Source organism: Ictalurus furcatus, chromosome 17, assembly GCF_023375685.1.
Source record: "Ictalurus furcatus strain D&B chromosome 17, Billie_1.0, whole genome shotgun sequence".
NCBI classification, from domain to species: domain Eukaryota; kingdom Metazoa; phylum Chordata; class Actinopteri; order Siluriformes; family Ictaluridae; genus Ictalurus; species Ictalurus furcatus.
In genome coordinates, this window is record NC_071271.1 from 2950075 (window position 1) to 2969003 (window position 18929).

General features: G+C 44.9%; 2 protein-coding genes across 6 annotated transcripts in view; one reads left to right on the forward strand and one right to left on the reverse strand.

The window, feature by feature from the left end:
* Positions 1 to 3760, forward strand: part of sidt2 (SID1 transmembrane family, member 2) — a 15384-nt gene extending 11624 nt beyond the window's left edge. For both annotated transcript variants that reach the window (XM_053646428.1, XM_053646430.1), the window contains 14 exons: positions 1 to 54; positions 137 to 210; positions 405 to 471; positions 580 to 653; positions 757 to 880; positions 1065 to 1182; positions 1297 to 1433; positions 2004 to 2112; positions 2204 to 2280; positions 2406 to 2452; positions 2556 to 2661; positions 2813 to 2923; positions 3014 to 3127; positions 3219 to 3760. The exon at positions 1 to 54 is cut by the window's left edge and continues 62 nt beyond it. In XM_053646428.1, the coding sequence (XP_053502403.1) occupies positions 1 to 54; positions 137 to 210; positions 405 to 471; positions 580 to 653; positions 757 to 880; positions 1065 to 1182; positions 1297 to 1433; positions 2004 to 2112; positions 2204 to 2280; positions 2406 to 2452; positions 2556 to 2661; positions 2813 to 2923; positions 3014 to 3127; positions 3219 to 3281 (1275 nt within the window). In that variant the 3' untranslated portion in view covers positions 3282 to 3760. The remainder of the gene's footprint in view (positions 55 to 136; positions 211 to 404; positions 472 to 579; positions 654 to 756; positions 881 to 1064; positions 1183 to 1296; positions 1434 to 2003; positions 2113 to 2203; positions 2281 to 2405; positions 2453 to 2555; positions 2662 to 2812; positions 2924 to 3013; positions 3128 to 3218) is intronic.
* Positions 3761 to 6332: 2572 nt separating this feature from the next.
* Positions 6333 to 18586, reverse strand: LOC128620997 (centrosomal protein of 164 kDa-like). 4 transcript variants are annotated; one of them, XM_053646425.1, is made up of 28 exons: positions 18259 to 18586; positions 17193 to 17295; positions 16891 to 17002; positions 16500 to 16722; positions 15975 to 16085; positions 15629 to 15754; positions 15302 to 15379; positions 15086 to 15193; positions 14078 to 14779; positions 13671 to 13727; positions 12939 to 13016; positions 12176 to 12738; positions 11889 to 12020; positions 11631 to 11814; positions 11441 to 11515; positions 10778 to 10900; positions 10513 to 10656; positions 10314 to 10397; positions 10135 to 10203; positions 9470 to 9720; positions 9216 to 9353; positions 8503 to 8677; positions 8194 to 8301; positions 7954 to 8080; positions 7617 to 7856; positions 7463 to 7535; positions 7228 to 7338; positions 6333 to 7132 (listed from the first exon to the last, which is right to left on the reverse strand). In XM_053646425.1, the coding sequence occupies exons 2-28, from the start codon at positions 17272 to 17274 to the stop codon at positions 7036 to 7038; spliced, it is 4371 nt and encodes a 1456-aa protein (XP_053502400.1). In that variant the 5' UTR covers positions 17275 to 17295; positions 18259 to 18586; the 3' UTR covers positions 6333 to 7035. The 4 variants fall into 4 exon arrangements, with proteins under 4 accessions (XP_053502400.1, XP_053502399.1, XP_053502401.1 ...); XM_053646424.1 differs by having other exon boundaries at positions 17193 to 17279; positions 18259 to 18584; XM_053646426.1 differs by having other exon boundaries at positions 7981 to 8080; positions 17193 to 17279; positions 18259 to 18501.
* Positions 18587 to 18929: the final 343 nt, after the last annotated feature.

An 18929-nucleotide genomic window follows, 5' to 3' on the forward strand; every position in this document is an offset into this window, starting at 1 on the left:
GACTACGACACGCTGGCCGATATCGACTCGGACAAGAACATCGTCCGCACCAAGGTCAGTGTGTGTGTGTGTGTGTGTGTGTGTGTGTGTGTGTGCGCGGCGTGTTAAAATGTCTCACACTGTCTCACCTCTCCAGAAGTACCTGTTTGTCTCTGATCTGGCTCGGAAAGACAAGCGAGTGCTGAGCAAAAAGTACCAGATCTACTTCTGGTGAGCGCAAACACACACACACACACACACACACACACACACACACACACACAATATTTAAAGGATTGAAATATAGCATTAGGTAATAAATACATCTTTATTTACATAATTATCATCATAATTATAGCAAAACATATGTGGTGTGTGTGTGTGTGTGTGTGTGTGTGTGTGTGTGTGCGTGTGTGCACCCGCAGGAACATTTCCACCATCGCCGTGTTCTACGCTCTGCCCGTGATCCAGCTGGTCATCACCTATCAGACGGTGAGATAAATAAATAAATAAATATGTCATAGTTATTTAAAATGTAATCTCTTACACACAAACACACACTCACTCTGCGGGATGGGTTTGTGTGTTTTTTATTTACAGGTCGTTAACGTGACAGGAAATCAAGACATCTGTTACTACAACTTCCTGTGTGCACATCCCCTAGGAGCTCTGAGGTGTGTGTGCGTGTGATAATTTTAGTTGCTTAAGTGATGTGCATCAAACCATGTTGGTGTACAGTGTGTGTGTGTGTGTGTGTGTGTGTGTGTGTGTGCGCAGCTCGTTCAACAACATCCTGAGTAACCTCGGTTACGTGATGCTTGGGCTGCTGTTCCTGCTCATCGTGCTGCAGAGGGACGTGGTGCACAAGCGTGCACTCACGCGCAACGACGTCACCGCGCTGGTCAGAAAACACACACACACACACACATCTCGCAGTGCTCTTAACCCCGCCTCCACGGTATCTTTAGTTCTTTACTGAGGAGGAGGTTTGGAATATTATTCTTAGGGGAACATTTGGTACTGGACTGAAAAACCTGTGTTTTAGTTTAGTGTGTGTGTGTGTGTGTGTGTGTGTGTGTGTGTAGGAGTGCGGCATCCCCAAACACTTTGGTCTGTACTATGCCATGGGCACGGCTCTGATGATGGAGGGGTTGCTGAGTGCCTGTTACCATGTCTGCCCCAACTACACCAACTTCCAATTCGGTACACACACACACACACACACACACACACACACACACACACACACACAACATGCTGAAGCATTACAGCGATTACACTTTGAATCCACTAATGAATTATGTTTGAACCGCTCAGACACGTCGTTTATGTACATGATCGCGGGTTTGTGTATGCTGAAGCTGTATGAGAAGAGACACCCGGACATCAACGCCAGCGCCTACAGCGCCTACGCCTGTCTCGCCGCCGTCATCTTCTTCTCCGTGCTGGGAGTGGTGAGTAATGCACCATCCAGATTTAACAACGATGTTCATACACACACACACACACACACACACATCGGGTCAAAAGTTTGTGGACACTCGACTGAAGTGTCTTTTGATCTGAAGGTGTGTGATTAAACGTGTGAAATCGGTGTCGTAGACAAAAATAGAATTGTGCCGACGTATTCATCTCTTTCATTAGAAAACGAACATTTTATTTACAAAAATATATATTTGTTTAAACGGACGACTCGGAGAGAAATATTTCCGAAAAGCAGATGATAAGAGTCCAGCGTCGGTGTGAACTCCTTTTAATACTGTTTAAAAATCATCTCAAGAAATCGGGTGAGAAAACGCCAGGAACACATTTCTGGGAATTCTGGACGAAAAGGGGGCTCACTTTGAAGATGATAAAATATGAAATTGTTTTGATTTATTTTGGATTATTTATCACAACATAATTCCCATAGTTCCATCTGTGTTAATCCAGAGTGTTGATGACTTTATTATTATTCTAAAATGTGGGAGAAAAATAAAGAATGAGTGTGTCTAAACTTTTGACTGTGTGTGTGTGCATGTCAGGTGTTCGGGAAAGGGAACACGGCCTTCTGGATCGTCTTCTCAGTGCTGCACATTGTGTTCACTCTGTTGCTCAGCATTCAGCTCTACTACATGGGCCGCTGGAGGCTGGGTGAGTGCGAGCAAGCACACACACACACGCACACACACACACGGAATAGTAGTAGCTGATGTGTGTGTGTGTGTATGTGTGTGTGTTTCAGATACAGGGATCTTGCGCAGGATACTTCATGTGATCTACACAGACTGCATTCGCCAGTGCAGTGGACCCATGTACATAGTGAGTCTCTCTCTCTCTCTCTCTCTCACACACACACACACACACACACACACACACACACACACACACACACACACACACACTCGCACAGAGAAGTGTGTAACGTGCGTTTACTGTCTTTTAAGGATCGGATGGTGCTACTCGTGATGGGCAACATCGTCAACTGGTCTCTGTGAGTACACACACGCGCACACACACACGCGCACACACACACACAGAGTAATATAATGTAGTGCTGTGTATTTATTTGTGTGTGTGTGTGTGTGTGTGTGTAGGGCCGCGTATGGTCTCATCAAAAAGCCGAACGACTTCGCTTCGTACCTGCTGGCCATCGCCATCTGCAACCTGCTGCTGTACTTCGCCTTCTACATCATCATGAAGGTTCACACACACACACACACACGTTCTATATATTACATGTCTAATACGTTTGCTAAATAAATAAGTTTCATATCTCCAACTCTCTCTCTCTCTCTCTCACACGGTGTGTGTGTGTGTGTGTGTGTGTGTGTGTGTGTGTGTGTGTGTGTAGCTGAGGAGTGGAGAACGGATCCAGTGTTTGCCGTTCGTGTGTATTCTGTTCACGGCTGTAGTTTGGGGCTCTGCTCTTTTCTTTTTCTTTCAAGGACTCAGCACCTGGCAGGTGAGACACGGAGAACACACACGGACTCTACGTTTTATTCTTTTTATGATATTTAACAAGTGTGTGTTCTGTTTCTGTGTGTGTGTTTAGAAAACGCCGGCGGAGTCCCGTGAGCACAATCGCGACTGCATCCTCCTGTCGTTCTTTGACGATCACGACATCTGGCACTTCCTGTCCTCAATCGCCATGTTCGGCTCCTTCCTGGTGCGACGCAACCACACACTCTCTCTCTCACACACACACACACACTCCTACATTTGAGTTTAGCTGAAACTGATGTCCGATCATTCTTCAGGTCCTGCTGACGATGGACGACGACCTGGACGCGGTTCAGCGAGACAAAATCTACGTCTTCTAGCACCTTCTCGAGTAGATCCTAGGTGTTAAACAGCCGGGGGGGGGCGGGGCACCCTACGTTACACTGACGCTGATCGGACACTCGACGTGCCAATCAAATCTGCACATTAGCACAGCCCTGGCCCGGAGCGACCGAGACGAAACCTGCCAAGCAAACAGCAATGCATTTACACACTGCTAGTGTTTTCACTGTATGCTGAGAGAGAGAGAGAGAGAGAGAGAGAGAGAGAGAGAGTGTGTGTGTGTGTGTGTGTGTGTGTGTGTGTGTGTGTCCTGTCAACCTGTGGCCTTCTGTGTTTTTGATCTTTGGTCCTGTGGGATTGATCGATTGATCGTAGTTCACTGTAATCGAGTACACCTTTTCTAAGGATGATTGATGGAATCTACTTTACAATGTCTGTAAAAAGAAAAATGTAAGGGTAAAGAAATGCTTTTAATGACAGACGGTTACTGAATAAAGTATTTGTAAGTTTTTTTCAATACTGTGAACGTGTTTGTAGCACTCTTACCGAAGTAGCGTTTACTTTAAGGTCTTGAGTCCGATTCGTTCGATCACAGATCGCAAATTTACAGGTGCATCTCAAGAACTTTGAATATTGTGGAAAAGTTCATTTTTTTCCCCCCGTAATTTAATTCAAAAAGTGGAACTTTGATATTTTCTGGATTCATTACACATGAAGTGAAATATTGGAAGCTTGTTTTTGTTTTAATCTCGGTGATTACGGCTTACAGCTCACGGAAATCAAAATTCCAGTATCTCAAAATATCAGAATAAAGAATTTATCATGCATAAATGTCGACCTGATGAAAAGTATGTTCATTTATGCACTTAATACTCGGTCAGGACTTTAATCCTTTTGCACAAATTACTGCATCAGTACACTGTGGCACTGCTGAGGTGTTCTGGAAGTCCAGGTTGCTTTGATAGCGGCCTTCAGCTCGTCTGTATTGTCGGGTCTGGTGTCTCTCAGATTCTCTATGGGGTTCGGGTCAGGCGAGTTGGTTGGTCAATCAAGCACAGTAACACCACGGTCAGCAAACCAGTTACTAGAAGTTTTGGCACTGTGGACAGGTGCAGAGTCCTGCTGGAAAAGGAATCAGCGTCTCCATAAAGCTCGTCAGCAGATGGAAGCATGAAGTGATCTAAAATCTCCTGGTAAACGCTGCATCGACTCTCGACTTGAGAAAACACACTGGACCAACACCAGCAGATGACACGGCACCCCAAATCATCACTGACTGTGGAAACTTCACACTGGACTTCAAGCATCTCGAATTCTATTCCTCTCCACTCTTCCTCCAGACTCTGGGACCTTGATTTCCAAATGAAATGCAACATTTACTTCCATCTTCCCCGTGATTGTGGTCATGTACGGAACCAGACTGAGAGATTAAAGCCTCAGGAAAGCTTTGCAGGTGTTTTGCAGGCATCACTGGAACGGTCCTGCGCTGGGTGGAATCCTATCTCTCAGACAGATCCTTCAAGGTATCATGGAGGGGAGGTATTTCTGAAACTCAGCAACTCACAACTGGCGTTCCACAGGGGTCAGTTCTGGGTCCACTCCTCTTCTATCTACACTACATCTCTAGGGCAGGTGATTGAGTCTCATGGCTTCTCATATCATTGCTATGCTGATGACACCCAGCTCCATTTGTCCTTCCAGCCTGACGATCCATCCGTCTCTGCACGCATCTCTGCTTGCCTTTCGGACATCTCGGTCTGGATGAGGGAAAACCATCTTAAGCTTAACCTGGCAAAATCTGAGCTTCTCGTCATCCCAGCCTGTCCCTCAATCAACCACGACCTCAGTGTACAGCTCGGCTCATCCACACTCAAGCCAACCAGGATGGCCAGGAACCTTGGGGTGATTCTTGATGACAGCTTGACCTTTACAGACCACATCTCAACAACCGCACGGTCCTGTCAGTTCATCCTGTACAACATCAAGAAAATCAGACCCTACCTCACCGAACAGGCTACACAGATACTAGTCCAGGCTCTTGTTATCTCTAAACTGGACTACTGCAACTCACTACTTTTGGGCCTCTGAATCCTTCAGAGGATTCAGAATGCTGCAGCACGCCTCATCTTCAACTAGCCCAAGAGAACCCATGTCACACCCCTCTTCATCTCCCTCCACTGGCTGCCTGTAGACGCCCGCATCAAGTTCAAGGCCTTGATGCTCACCTACAAGACCTTGTCTGGTACCGCACCCTCCTACCTCAACTCTCTCCTAAAGGCCTACGTTCCCTCTCGCAATCTGTAATCGATTAGCGACCGACGTTTAGCAGTTCCAATTCAGCGTGGCGCAAGGTCCCTTTCCAGAGCCTTCACACTAACTGTTCCTCAGTGGTGGAATGCACTTCCAACCTCAATCCGGACTGCAGAATCTCTCACCATCTTCAAAAAACAGCTAAAGACCCACCTCTTCCGTCAACACCTAACCAACTCATAAAAAAAAAAAAAAAACACCATTATATATATTTGCACTTTCCACCTCTACTCTGTGCACTTTGCTTCTTCTGGAACTCAATTAATGGATCTTGTACAGTAGCACTACTTGAATTGTTCTCTGCTTGATATATCGCTTTGCTTGTATTTTTCTCATTTGTTAGTCGCTTTGGATAAAAGCGTCTGCTAAATGAATAAATGTAAATGTTTTGAGTTAATTATCTGATTAGAGTCTTCTCAGGTCGACATTTCTGTATTATAAATTCTTTATTCGGATATTTTGAGATACTAGAATTTTGATTTCCGTGAGCCGTAATCATCAAGATTCAAACAAAAAAAAGGCTAGAAATATTTCACTTCATATGTAATGAATCTAGAATATATGAAAGTTATTTAATATATTAAATATATAAATTCATATTAAATTAAATTACGGAAAAAAATGTACTTTTCCACGATATTCTATTTATTTGAGATGCACCTGTAACGATATTTTTACTACAAGTGGGCGGGGTTACTGTTACCACCATGAAGTTGATTATTTTCCTATAAGAAACCAAAAAAAAAAAAAAAAAAAAAAAAAAGCACACACACCACGTGTTTGAGCCTCGTTTTATACAAAGCACGACAGGTTTATTCAGCTTGTACAAAAATAACTTTTACACAAAGACAGGAATATTTGTAAAACCTGCTTTAAAAAAAAAACCTTAATAAACACACTCGGGTTTAAGAGAGTTTAAAAATAAATGCTGCTAGTGATCTTGTCGTTAGGGAGAGTACAGATTAATGATACTGGTTGTAAAATTCAGGATATTAACGTGTCCCTGAGATGGTCATCTGTTTTTGTGCTTATGTGTTTGCATGTACCACTTGACAAAAAGCTTTTTTTTTTTTTGGATGACAAATACATTAAACAGATAGTGCGATACCCGAGATATTTCATCACGTCTCTACTGTAAGGATACGGCCATCTTTTATTGTTTTAACCTTTTTAAAACCGTATTTCCAGTCAAAACGGTTCATGTTTCTGGAATCTAGCTAGCTCTGTGTGTGTATAAAACGTCATCTTGGGCTGAGGGTGTGTTCCAAATCCCTTCTACCCTTCACTTGTTGTGGGAAATGGAAGTCGTACAATTGTTTTTTGAGAACAAAACGTAAAATAAAAAGACCCCTTAGCCTGAGGAAGACTTTACTTTCTCCATCTGACACTCACACACAGTTCTGTGCTTCATGTACCTCATATTAGTGTCATTATTTGTCACTTTTAAAATTCTGCCTGATAATGAACATAATCCCCCCCATTTCAGTAATGGTGCACTCTTATCTGATTATTTTCATCCAGGCTGAGTTGGACCAAACCATTTGTAGATGGGGGAACCTGGTAGCGTGTGAACAGAGGTCTGGGCAACAGTTAAGGAGAACAGACAAAATGGATGTGCATGTTAGGCAAGGTGTATAGCTGTGTGTGTGTGTGTGTGTGTGTGTAAAAGGATACACATTAATGTCTTTCCGTCGTGTCTCCAGCCATCTTTTGTTCCCCTCGATCAGTCCATGCAGTCTCAGACTGTCCAACTCTGACGATTTAGACTGCATCATGGAGGAGAGACTACACACACACACACACACACACACACACACACACACACACACACACACACACACGCTCAGAACTGTTGCTCATTTACACCATATCAAGAGAACACCAATAAACTGTCGCTATGCTTCTGCACCTTGTTGGCATGTATCCAGAATACGCTGTGTGAGCTCTCGTGGAAAAGGCAGTGCCGGTCCCCACGGTAACCCCTACGATCGAGACAGACAAGCGTTACTATATTACGAACTTCTATACACGTATTGTCGTGTGCTTCCTATTTTCTGTCATACCGGGGAGGGGTTTTCTCCAGTTGGAGCTGAGCAGCAGGTCGGAGCCACGCAGTGTCGCGAACCCGTTCTGATTGGACGAGGCCGCGTGGGGAAACCACGCCCTGGACGAGGAAGAAGTTGTTGTAGGTGGGAAGGACGTGGACGTTCTTTGCGTCAGAGATCCCAGCGCTCCTAACACGGCGTTCAGCTGGCCGGAGATCTGTTGCAGCGAGTCGGCTAACTGCTGCACCTTCCCCGGAACTGAGACGGAAACGCAGAGAAAAACGTTTCACTGGAACTCCACTCCAGACTTGAACAGATAGATGATGGTTTCTGTCGCTAAGTAACGAGGAGAAACCTGTTATATCTCGTCGTCTACGTTCACCTGTTCCTTCGGGACCGTCCGCACTGCTCGTCTCTGAATCCGTAATGTCAAACGTGACTCTCCGCTCTGCCTCCGTCCTCTCTGCGTCGTCACAGGACAGCTGAAACACACGCATACACACACACAGGGTTACATTCAATTCCAAGCAACAAAATGAAAATACTTCCATAAATGGTGCATTGCAGGATGGAGTGTGTGTGTGTGTGTGTGGACCTCCTCTAGCAGTGAGTTCTCCAGCTGGCTCAGCCTCTCCTCTTTCTTCCTCAGTAGAGTGTGACCCTTCTGCACCGTCTCCTTCAGCTCCTCCAAACGACTCGCCTCCTTACAGAAAGAAAAAGAAAGAAAGAGAATCTGATCAGCTGAATGATCTCCGTATTAAAGCCGGTTTCTCATCACACTGACATTTAGACATGTCGGTGTAACGGATTCTCGGCCGGTATCATTTATTCGGTATCACAGAGATGTAAAGGCTGTGCCGTGTGTGTTCCGATCCAAACGACCCCGTGACCCGCATCGACGCACCTGCTGGAGGTTTTGGGGGAACAGGTGGACCACGCCCGCTGGGGCGGGGTCCTGAACAGTGGTCCGGGCTGCCCTGAGCATCGCCTGTCTCTCGGTCAGATTGCCGCTCTGACGGTCTAAAAACTGCCGTGCTCTCTGCAGAGAGACGCTCTCGCTGGAGATGAACTCACGCAGCCTGGAGGGGAGGGGAGGGGGGGTTAGAGGGATGGGCAGATAGAAAGAAAGAAACAAAGAAAGAAAAAGATTTAGATGGATGGATGGAAAGAGAACGAAAGATGGATGGATGGGCAGAAAGACAGATAGAATGAAGCAAAGAAAGAAAGAAAGATTTAGGATGGATGGAAGGACAAAGAAAGAAATAAGGATGGATGGATGGACAGAGAAAGAAAGAAAAAAGAAAGAAAGATTTTGGATGGATGGATGGACAGAGAAAGAAAGAAAAAAGAAAGAAAGAAGGGTGGATGGATGGACAAAGAAAAAAGAAAGAAAGAAGGATGGATGGATGGATGGACAAAGAAAGAAAGATTTAGGATGGATGGAAGGACAAAGAAAGAAATAAGGATGGATGGATGGACAGAGAAAGAAAGAAAAAAGAAAGAAAGATTTTGGATGGATGGATGGACAGAGAAAGAAAGAAAAAAGAAAGAAAGAAGGATGGATGGATGGACAAAGAAAGAAAGAAAAAGAAAGAAGGATGGATACAGAAGACGTACTGCTCTATATTGCTGTGAGTGTCGCAGGAAGGAGAGCGCTCCAGATCCTCCACTCGCAGTGTCTCCTCTCTCGCTCTGTTCCTCCTTTCCTCCTCTCTCTCTCCCTCAACGTCTGCACTCTCTCTCTGCTCCAACTCTCTGACATCATACACACACACATTTTTTTTAAGAACCCCATCCCATGTTGATGTGTGTGCGTGCGTGTGTGTGCGTGTGTGTGCGTGTGTGTGTGCATGCACGTGTGTGTGTTTTACCGGACTCTTCGGATGAGCTGATCACATTTGTCCTGCAGCAGCTCCACTTTGCTCTGGAGTCTCTCGCTCTCTTCTTTCAGCCTTGCATTTTCATCCCTCTCTCTCTTCCTCTCTCTCTCCATCTCCTCCCTCTCTCTCATTCTCTTCTCCCTCTCTCTGTCTAGTTCATCCCTCGCTCTGTCGCTCTCCTCTCTCGCTCTCTCCAGATCGGCACGAAGACGCTCTCTCTCTTTCATCAGACGTGGAAGAGTCTGGATGGGCAGCACCATGCACATGCACACACACACACACACACCCCACACATCATAAAACTGAAACATGCAGAGATGTACAGCAGTTGTGTGCAGTGATGATGGGGGCCAAGCACTAAGCTTCTGGCTCCTCCCTCAGAAAGCAGGATGTGTGATATCCTGAGTGTAGACTGAGAGAAAGTTTACACACGCAGGGGTTATACATCACTAGAACAGTCTACACCTTTACTGCCGCAGGAGCAATGTGCCGGAAATGTAATGACCTCACTTTTGACAGGATCAGCATGACGATCCATTTCATCTATCCCTTTTCTAAACAACATCATTAACATATCCAAATATTCAGGAGTTTTAGGGGAAGGGGGAGGGAACGAAAGGAAAAGAAAGGGAAGGGAAAGGAAAGCAAACACACACCTCTAATCCACTCTCAACTTCATCTTCTTCCTCATCCAGCTGTTTCCTCCTCTTTTTTAAATCTGCTGCCTGCACACAAACAGAATGAATACAATATAGATCTCTCTCTCTCTCTCTCACACACACACACACACACACACACACACACACACACACAGAGATAACTGCTAGTGAAATACATGAGTTAGGAGTCTTGATTCTTGAATTTTGAGCTCTTTGGTCTTCAGCTGTAGTTTCTCAATCAACCCCTGCACTTCAGCCTCCTGCATGTGCACACACAAAAAATTTGTTCAAATAATTAAAATAACATCAATAATGTTATGTCAAAAATGTCCTAGGTTAGGAATATGAAAACACTGTGTGTGTGTGCGTGTGTACCTTCTGCGTGTGTGTTTTGTGCATGTTGTGCAGCTGTGTGTCCAGCTGCAGTCTGAGCTGCTCCAGCTGAGCTGTGTGTGAGGTGAGAAGTCGCTCTCTCTCCTCCTGTAGTGCACTCATCACACGCTCCCGCTGGTTACTCTCCTACACACACACACACACACACACACACACTTTCTCTTTAAACCACATGGAGAGAAAGGGTCCACTAAACTAGTACAATAGAACACATTCTCTCATCACAAGAAATACAACACGCACACACCTCCTCCAAGTGCGTTTCTCTGATGGCCTGCAGCTGGATTCGATGCTCCTCTTTAAGCTGCTCCAGCTTCCTGCTATGCTCCTTCTGCACTTCCTCCCTCACTTCCTGCAGCACGTCAGACAGCTACACACACACACACACCATCAACAGTGGAGTAATAATAGTTATCAGAAAGTATTGGGTTTGACAGACATTGAGGACACACCTCCTTTACTCTGACTGACAGATAACCAGGAAGCACCGCCTTCACAGCAAGAGGCCACACCTCCTTCATTAAAACTGATACACAGAGGCCACACCTCCTTCATTAAAACTGATACACAGAGGCCACACCTCCTTCATTAAAACAGATACATAGGCCACACCTCCTTCATTAAAACATACAGAGGCCACACCTTCACTGAAACTGATACACAGAGGCCACACCTCCTTCATTAAAACATACACAGAGGCCACACCTCCTTCATCGAGACTGACGCGGAGGCCACACCTCCTTTATTAAAACATACAGAGGCCACACCTCCTTCATTAAAACTGATACACAGAGGCCACACCTCCTTCATTAAAACTGATACACAGGGGCCACACCTCCATCGAGACTGATACACAGAGGCCACACCTCCTTCACTGAGACTGATAGGTGCACACATTAGGTTATGTTACCTCTCTTTTATACTCCAGTAGCTGCTGTTGAGGACGAGGACTTCTCAGGTTTTGCTGCCTTTCACTGGCCATCTCCTGACAAACACACACACACACACACACGATGTGGTTAAATTAGAAAAATAATGTCATACTATTGGTCAGTGTCTCTCACTCTCTTTCACACACTCTCACACACACACACACACACCTCCAGTCTGAGTGAAGCTAACTGTTCCTCCCTCCTCTCCTGAAGCCGCGTTTTCTCAGCCTTCAACAACTCCTCTGACTCCGCCCTCATTTTGTCCAGGTCCCGCCTCCTCTCCACCTCCAGTCTCTCTCGCTCTGCCTCCAGTTCAGCACACAGCTCTCTCGCCCTCTCCTCGTTGTCTTCCCTAAACACACACACACAGTAAGTTTAAAGTGTGTATGTGTGTGTGTGTGTGTGTGTGTGTGTGTGTGTGTGTACCTGAGTGTGTGTAAGTGTGCGTCTCTGTCCCTCAGGGCCTGCTCTCTGAGTTGCTCTAGTTTGGTCTGTGTTTCCTGGTGCAGACGCTCCTCCTCCTCCCGCCTCTCTCTCTCCAGGCGCTCCTTTAGGGCCCTGTGAAATGCATGCACACACACACGCTTTTTTATTTAGTTTTCATTTAAATTCCAACTGCCTCTTGATGATGTCAGAGCGACCAGTCAGCAGCTTTGCTCACACACGTTCCCCCCGCCCTTCCCCTCATTCTCTCTTGCTTTCATTTCACCCACCTGATCCTTTCCTCGTTCTCCTCCTTGATCCTTCGCTCCTCTTCTTCCTCTTCTTTTCTCAGCTCCTCTCGGAGGAGGCGCAGCCGTCTGTCACGCTCCTCCGCCACTCTCAACCTCTCCTGCTCCGCTTGTCTCCGTGCTTCCTCCTCCTCCTCTTCTTCCCTCCTCATTCTCTGCTCATCTTCCTGCCTCCTCCTCCTCTCCTCCTCCTCTTCTTCCCTCCTCATTCTCTGCTCATCTTCCTGCCTCCTCCTCCTCTCCTCCTCCTCTTCTTCCCTCCTCATTCTCTGCTCATCTTCCTGCCTCCTCCTCCTCTCCTCTTCTTCCCTCCTCATTCTCTGCTCATTTTCCTGCCTCCTCCTCTCCTCCTCCTCTTCTTCCCTTCTCATTCTCTGTTCATCTTCCTGCCTCCTCCTCTCCTCCTCCTCCTCCTCTTCTCTCTCTTTCTGCATTCTTTTAGTTCTCTCTTCAGCCTCATGCTTTCCATTCTCTTCTTCCTCCTCCTCCTCCTCCTCATAGTCATCATCATATTCCTCTCTCCCTCCATACTTTTCTTTTTCCTTCTACAAAACAACATAAGTGGAATGAATTATTTTTTTTAAACGAGTGAAGCCGTATCACATTGACAAATGGTTTTAACCGAATTTTAAACCAGAACATACGAGAACCTTAACAGTTTTTTTTACAGTGAGAAAGATTTTTCGAATAAAATGTTGAGTGTCATCGATTGTGCTCGCTATTCTAAACACACGTTTGTACTCACTGGAGCTGCTGAGGGTTCAGCCAGGCAGAGATCAGTCACATCTAGAACGTTCTCCGAAAACTTAAAACGGAACCCCACCTTTGACACAATAAAATTTATTTATTTATTTATTTTTTACAATATTAAATAAATACATAAACAGCACATTTCAGGACAGAATAGCAAAAACATTCTATTTTTGTGATATTAAATGCGAGAATGACAACCAGTTCGTTTGATTATTATGTTGTTACTACTAGCCAATAACCTTGTCAACTGACAAAAAAAAAAAAAAAGATTATAGAAAACGATATAAAAACTTTCATATACATAGCTGCGGCAGCGATTAAGGGGGCCAAGCACTCCCTCCACCACTTAGTGATGAAGGAAAACCAGAAGCCTAATCATTAAAAGATTAGATTAATGTAGGTTAACATCATTTATCTGACGGTACTGTTCAATTCGCAAATTTGATCGGTCAGAAAAAGCAGAAGCTCTAGACGATAGTTCTGGCTGTAAGACAAAAATCGCAGCTCTTTCTAATAGGTTGTTGTTTGCAGGGACTTGTTGCGTACACACTCTGCTCAATTAATAATACTAATAAATATATACATATATTTTTTAAATAGCTAAAGTGAAGTTTCCTGGAATTAGACGAGTGCACATTTAAGGAAGGAGTCTCCAGTGCCAGCACTTTGTGACAGGAAGTTTTCTGCCACGGCGTTAAAAAAAAAAAAAAAACACACACGTTACCTTCATGTCATCAGAATGGCTAGACACCACTTTGACATGTTCGCTGATCTCCGATTCCTGTAGGTGGATGAAATAATTCTTGAGATATATATATACACACACACACACACACACACACACAAATACAGATCAAACATTTATTTTAGTGTAATGCAGTGTAACAGAGCAAAGCAGTCCCATGCCTCTAGTTCTGATATAAAACACAAAGCAGAAGCAGGCAGGACAAACACATACACACACACACACACACACACACAGGGCAGACATATCTAATGGCTGGCCACACAGAGATGGATGGAAAGATTTGATGGATGGACAGATTGATAGGGAAGGTCAGGGCCCCTAGAGCAGCACTCAAGCTCGCAGGCATCCAACGAGCATGAGGGGTCAAAGGTCGCATTGCGTACCTCACTGGGAAGCCGATCGCAGCGATGAAGCAGCTTTTTTTTCTGCTGGAGCGGCATGCCTGCGTTTCCTTTTGTGCTCTCTAATCGTTCGATCTCTTCCTCCTCGCTCTCGGACATCTTCGTGACCTTCGGCTCTTCGTCGTTCCCCTGGTCTTCCTCGGGGGGCTTTGAACTTGTTTTCCTCTCTGCCTCAGTCCTTCGGTCGCTTCTCTGTTCTTCAGAACTTCTTCTGCAGCTCTCCGCTCCCTCTTCCTCCTCTCCGACTCCATCGCCATCCGTCTCTTCTACGACCTCGTGCTGTACATCACGCTCGGTCTCTCCTTCTTCTCTCCTTCCCCTCTCACTTCGCTCCTCTTCCTCTCCAGCATACTCCACATATCTCTCCATTATCTCATCGCTGGTGTCTGGTGTTTTCCTGTCCTCCGTCGCCTCGTCCCTCGCGTTCTGTGTCTCCGCCCCGCTCTTTGTCTCTGTATCACATCCCGATTCCTCTCTCTGCCACTTTCCCTCTTCTTCCTCTTCCTCATCCCTTTCCCTACTTTGCCTTTCCACCTCTACTTCTTCTTCCTCCCTTGTGCGTTCTTCACCCTCCTCCTCGGCGACGCTCTCGTCCTGCCGACTCGGAGGGAAAACTTCAGCGCTACTGCACTCTCCGCTGCCCCCTAGCTGCTCAAGGGAGAGACGACGCCCTCGTAGGGAGTCCTTTAGAGCAGTGGGATGGAGGGGGGGGGGGGGGGCGGGTTCAGGATAAATAAAGGAGGAGAAGAGGACAGTGCAGAGAACGAGATTGAAAAAAGATAGCGAGATTGGGAACGTTATAAGACACGTGCAAAGGCGCACTCACGCGTTTCCAAGGACGCGGAAGCCGTGAAGGAGAGAACGAGACTGTTATTAGCAAACGAGGCATCGTTAGAGAGAGAGAGAGAGAGAGAGAGAGAGAGAGAAAAGGATTGCTTCTTCTTCAACCACACTGTGGTGTATGAAGATACAAATAAAAACTGAAGCTACCTGAGATGGAGATGGAGGGTTGGCACTGATTTCTCCTGACAGAGCCAGATCTTGGAGCTCTGGTTCGGTTCTCTCCTCAGCCGGTGGTGTGCCGCTCACCTCGCTGTCCTACACACACAGATTGTTATAATACAGTGTAATTATATTCATTTAGACGTTGCCATTTTCTTGTGTGGATTTAATTAACTTTATTAATTAATTAATTTTTTAGGTTACCTCATACCGCAGTCCTCCTCCCAGAGCGTCCAAGTCAAGCTGCAGATTCTGCAGCAAGCGTGAGGTACCACACGGACTCTATACACACACACACGAAAGACTAAGACTAGACTAAGACTAAAGTTATTATTGATGGTTGACTATAGTACACGATACGATATGATTTATTCATACCCAGCATAAGTAAGTGCTTTTTGACGAGTAAACGAGTAATCTACTTAGTATTAAGAAATCAAGGACGTCACAGAGCTCTGTTGTTACCCTTGTCTACAAGTAACCGAACTCTAGTTTATTCTGTAGAACTTAATATGCACTGAGGACACAAACCCGTAGCATGGAAATCTTTTCCTCTTCGTCCTCTTTGTCGTTGGAAGAAAACGTGGGCGGAGCCAGAGATAGACGCTCCTCTTGACGTACCCTCTGCAAACCGGAGCTCGTCCCGGCGAGCGCGCCCTGAAAAAACATGCACGTAGTCTCAGGGGTTGCACACAACTGTGAGTGAATCAGTTTAGTGTATGATAGTATACTGTACATCCCCAACATAAAAGCTACAGATCCTTGGGTTCTCATCTTTGTTTGCAGGTTCTTTTCCTTCTAGCCCTAGTGAACTCTTTACGTTGCCTAATTTGATCTTTAGTATGTGTGCTTTTAGCCCTAATGCATTCTTGATTACCCCTAATGGAGTCTTTAGAGGTTGGAGGCTGGAGGAGCTGCCTAGGGGCCGACGGAGTGCTGGAACTGGGGCGTCACACACACTTCTGAGAGGAGCAAGAGGACCCAGTGGCTGAGTGACAGAGAGAGAGAGAGAGAGAGAGAGAATACAATCACATTTTATTCTTAAAGACATTTTTTTACATTCTTCCAGGTGCTCCAACTCTAACGTATGATGTGGTTATATATTTGCCCTGTACTTCCTTAGCAGGTGTTAGCACTGAGGACTGAGTGGAAGCGGTATGTGGAAGGGAGTGTGTGTAGGGGATGGGACGGAGTAAAGAAGTGATGCAGGGCTGTGATTGCTTGGAGATGGGGTGAGAGCAGTGCTAGATGAAGTTTCTACTCTGTTAGAACACTCCTTTCCCGTCCTACTCTTTCGCTTTTTTTCCTGCATCTGCAGAGTGAGCATCAGGTCGGACACGAGTCTAAACAAGGCACACACACACACACACACCGAGCGACAGATCCGAGCATTCAAACTCACTCCTGGTGCTTTCGGGCCCTCTGGTTCGCTGCTCTTCTTCTTCTTCTCCTTCTTCTTCTCTTTTTTCTTCTTCTTTTCCTTGTCCTTCCTGACAGGGGCGGAGCCTGAGGTGCGCTCTCTCTCCTGAGCCACTAGGCAGCGGTACTGCTCATCACAAGGGTGGTCCCATGTGGACTGACCGGTGGAGAAGTTGAAGTAGTAAACATCTCCGGTCACATCCTGACTGTAAGACACAAACACACACACACACACACACACACACACAGTACACTGTCAGGTGATTTTTTTCTCTTTTAACCTTAACAGAATTCTTAGGAAGTGTTTTATTATCTGGTGCACACTTTAATGTGTGTGTGTGTGTGTGTGTGTGTGTGTGAAGAACTCCTTCTACCAGGGCTTCCATTCCGCAGGCAGCGGGGCGACGATACCCTCCCGTGCCAGCCACAACAGCTCTGGCTCCCTCTCAGGGTCTATCCCGATCTCTCTGGCATATTCGTGGATCTCTGAAGAGGGAGATTGAAGAGATAGAATGGTGAGGAGAGAGATGAACTGCCATCATGCACGATAAACTAGACCTCCTTCTTTTTCCCCCAGTCTTTAGAGATGAGCATGTGATTAGTTTACACAATACTACACAACTAAAGACTACAGGCTTCCCCCTTGGCTTTAACTGTTCCTCTCAGGCCTGGTTACCTTGTTCAGATGGGATGTAGTTCTCGTCATAATCCTCTTCCAGGATCAGCTGGTCTCCTATTCGCAGTGCAGATGCGCTCATGCTGACTGCGGGGAAAACACGCTGAACTCAATCAAACAAAATAACAAATGAGCTGTTGCGCAATAAATATAATCAATAAAATATTGTTTAATGCATTATGCTTTGCATTTTTATATAAATAAATTCAAATATACAATTAAATCTATGTAAAAAAAAAATCGCATATGTATTATCCACATACAGTCATGCTGATTCAGTCACAGAATCACAGATGATTCAGACACACGTTCTTAACTTGAATTCTTAACTCGTTATTCTTAACTCGTTATTCTGTACCGAACAACTCATATTTTGACACATGATTCGGTAGGTTCTTTTGGACTTTCGGGCACTGTGTGTCCGATTAACAAGCGGATCACAGGATTCATTGATCCTGTCTTTTTATTTTATTTTAAAGGACCCTTCATTAACGTGAGTCGGCTCCCACATTTCATCTAAAAGATCCGGTTCATTCAAGAAGTCGACTCGTTCGCTAACAACACATCACTAATTAGAACACCTTTTTGAGCTTAGTGTGTTAGATCTCTCTTAACACACTCAACTTGATATTTCGATGCTTTCCCACCAAATCCAACATGCTATATTAATATATTTCTTATAAAGGCTGGTTTAGCTGAACTTAAATGATTCGGGGGGGGAAGGACACAAAGGAGCAACAGGTGAATGTGAAACTTAGCAAATCGTTATAAACGCGTCAAAATATCTGTTTAAGTACGTTTAATTGTTTTAAAAAGAACAATAATAACTTTCTCCGGGATTTATCATAATACTGCCTTTACAAATAAAGGTTGCCTAGTTAGATAATCGACTAGCTAGCTTTTTAGCAACTGAAAGGCATCCATAGCAACGTTAATTACTTATTAGCTAGCCATGAAACATTATAAACAGCTAATTAGCAATTCGTCTAACTCTCAAACGTTATTAAATTGGCGTTAATAATCGCGTTGTTAGCAAGAAAGAAAAAAAAAACGTTTAGCCTCAAACCTTTTTCTCCAAACAGTCAGAAGGCTACAAATGAACTTCCTTTCGTCTCACGTAGACTGTCAAGAGATTATCCGTAAACATTATGTGTAAATAAAATGAACCGTAATAGTGATAATCATCTCATGATTTCATTGTTTATTTATTTTTCGCTAAGCTAATCAGCACTCTGTCAATAACACCCGGTAGCATCGTAGAGAAAATGGAAACCCTGGTAACCGCTGTCACTGCCTGGTCAGTAATGCGCATGCGCAACATTCACACGCACGCGCACTACACTACTTGCTATGCGCGCGCCAAAACATTTTCCTTCAGACAAACGTTTGAAGCTAACAGGACACACACACACACACAAAGGCTAATTTAACAGAATTAATCAGCTTCTTGATATTTAAACTGACGTTATACAGCTTATTACCTACCTGATTGAATGGTTATGTAGCAACAAAAAAAAAAAGAATAAACATTTATGCTGGTAAAAAGGGATTTATTTCAGCTGTGTGGCCACAGGGTCACCCCTGAGGTAAACTCTGAGGAAAAAATCATATACACTTTACATTTAAAAAGTCTATCATTCCTACACAATTTACATATGATATAAGCTCATGTATTTATATCATTATTGTAGTATATTTTGCCCAAAAATACAAAAATTTCCTTGCCCTTGACCATTA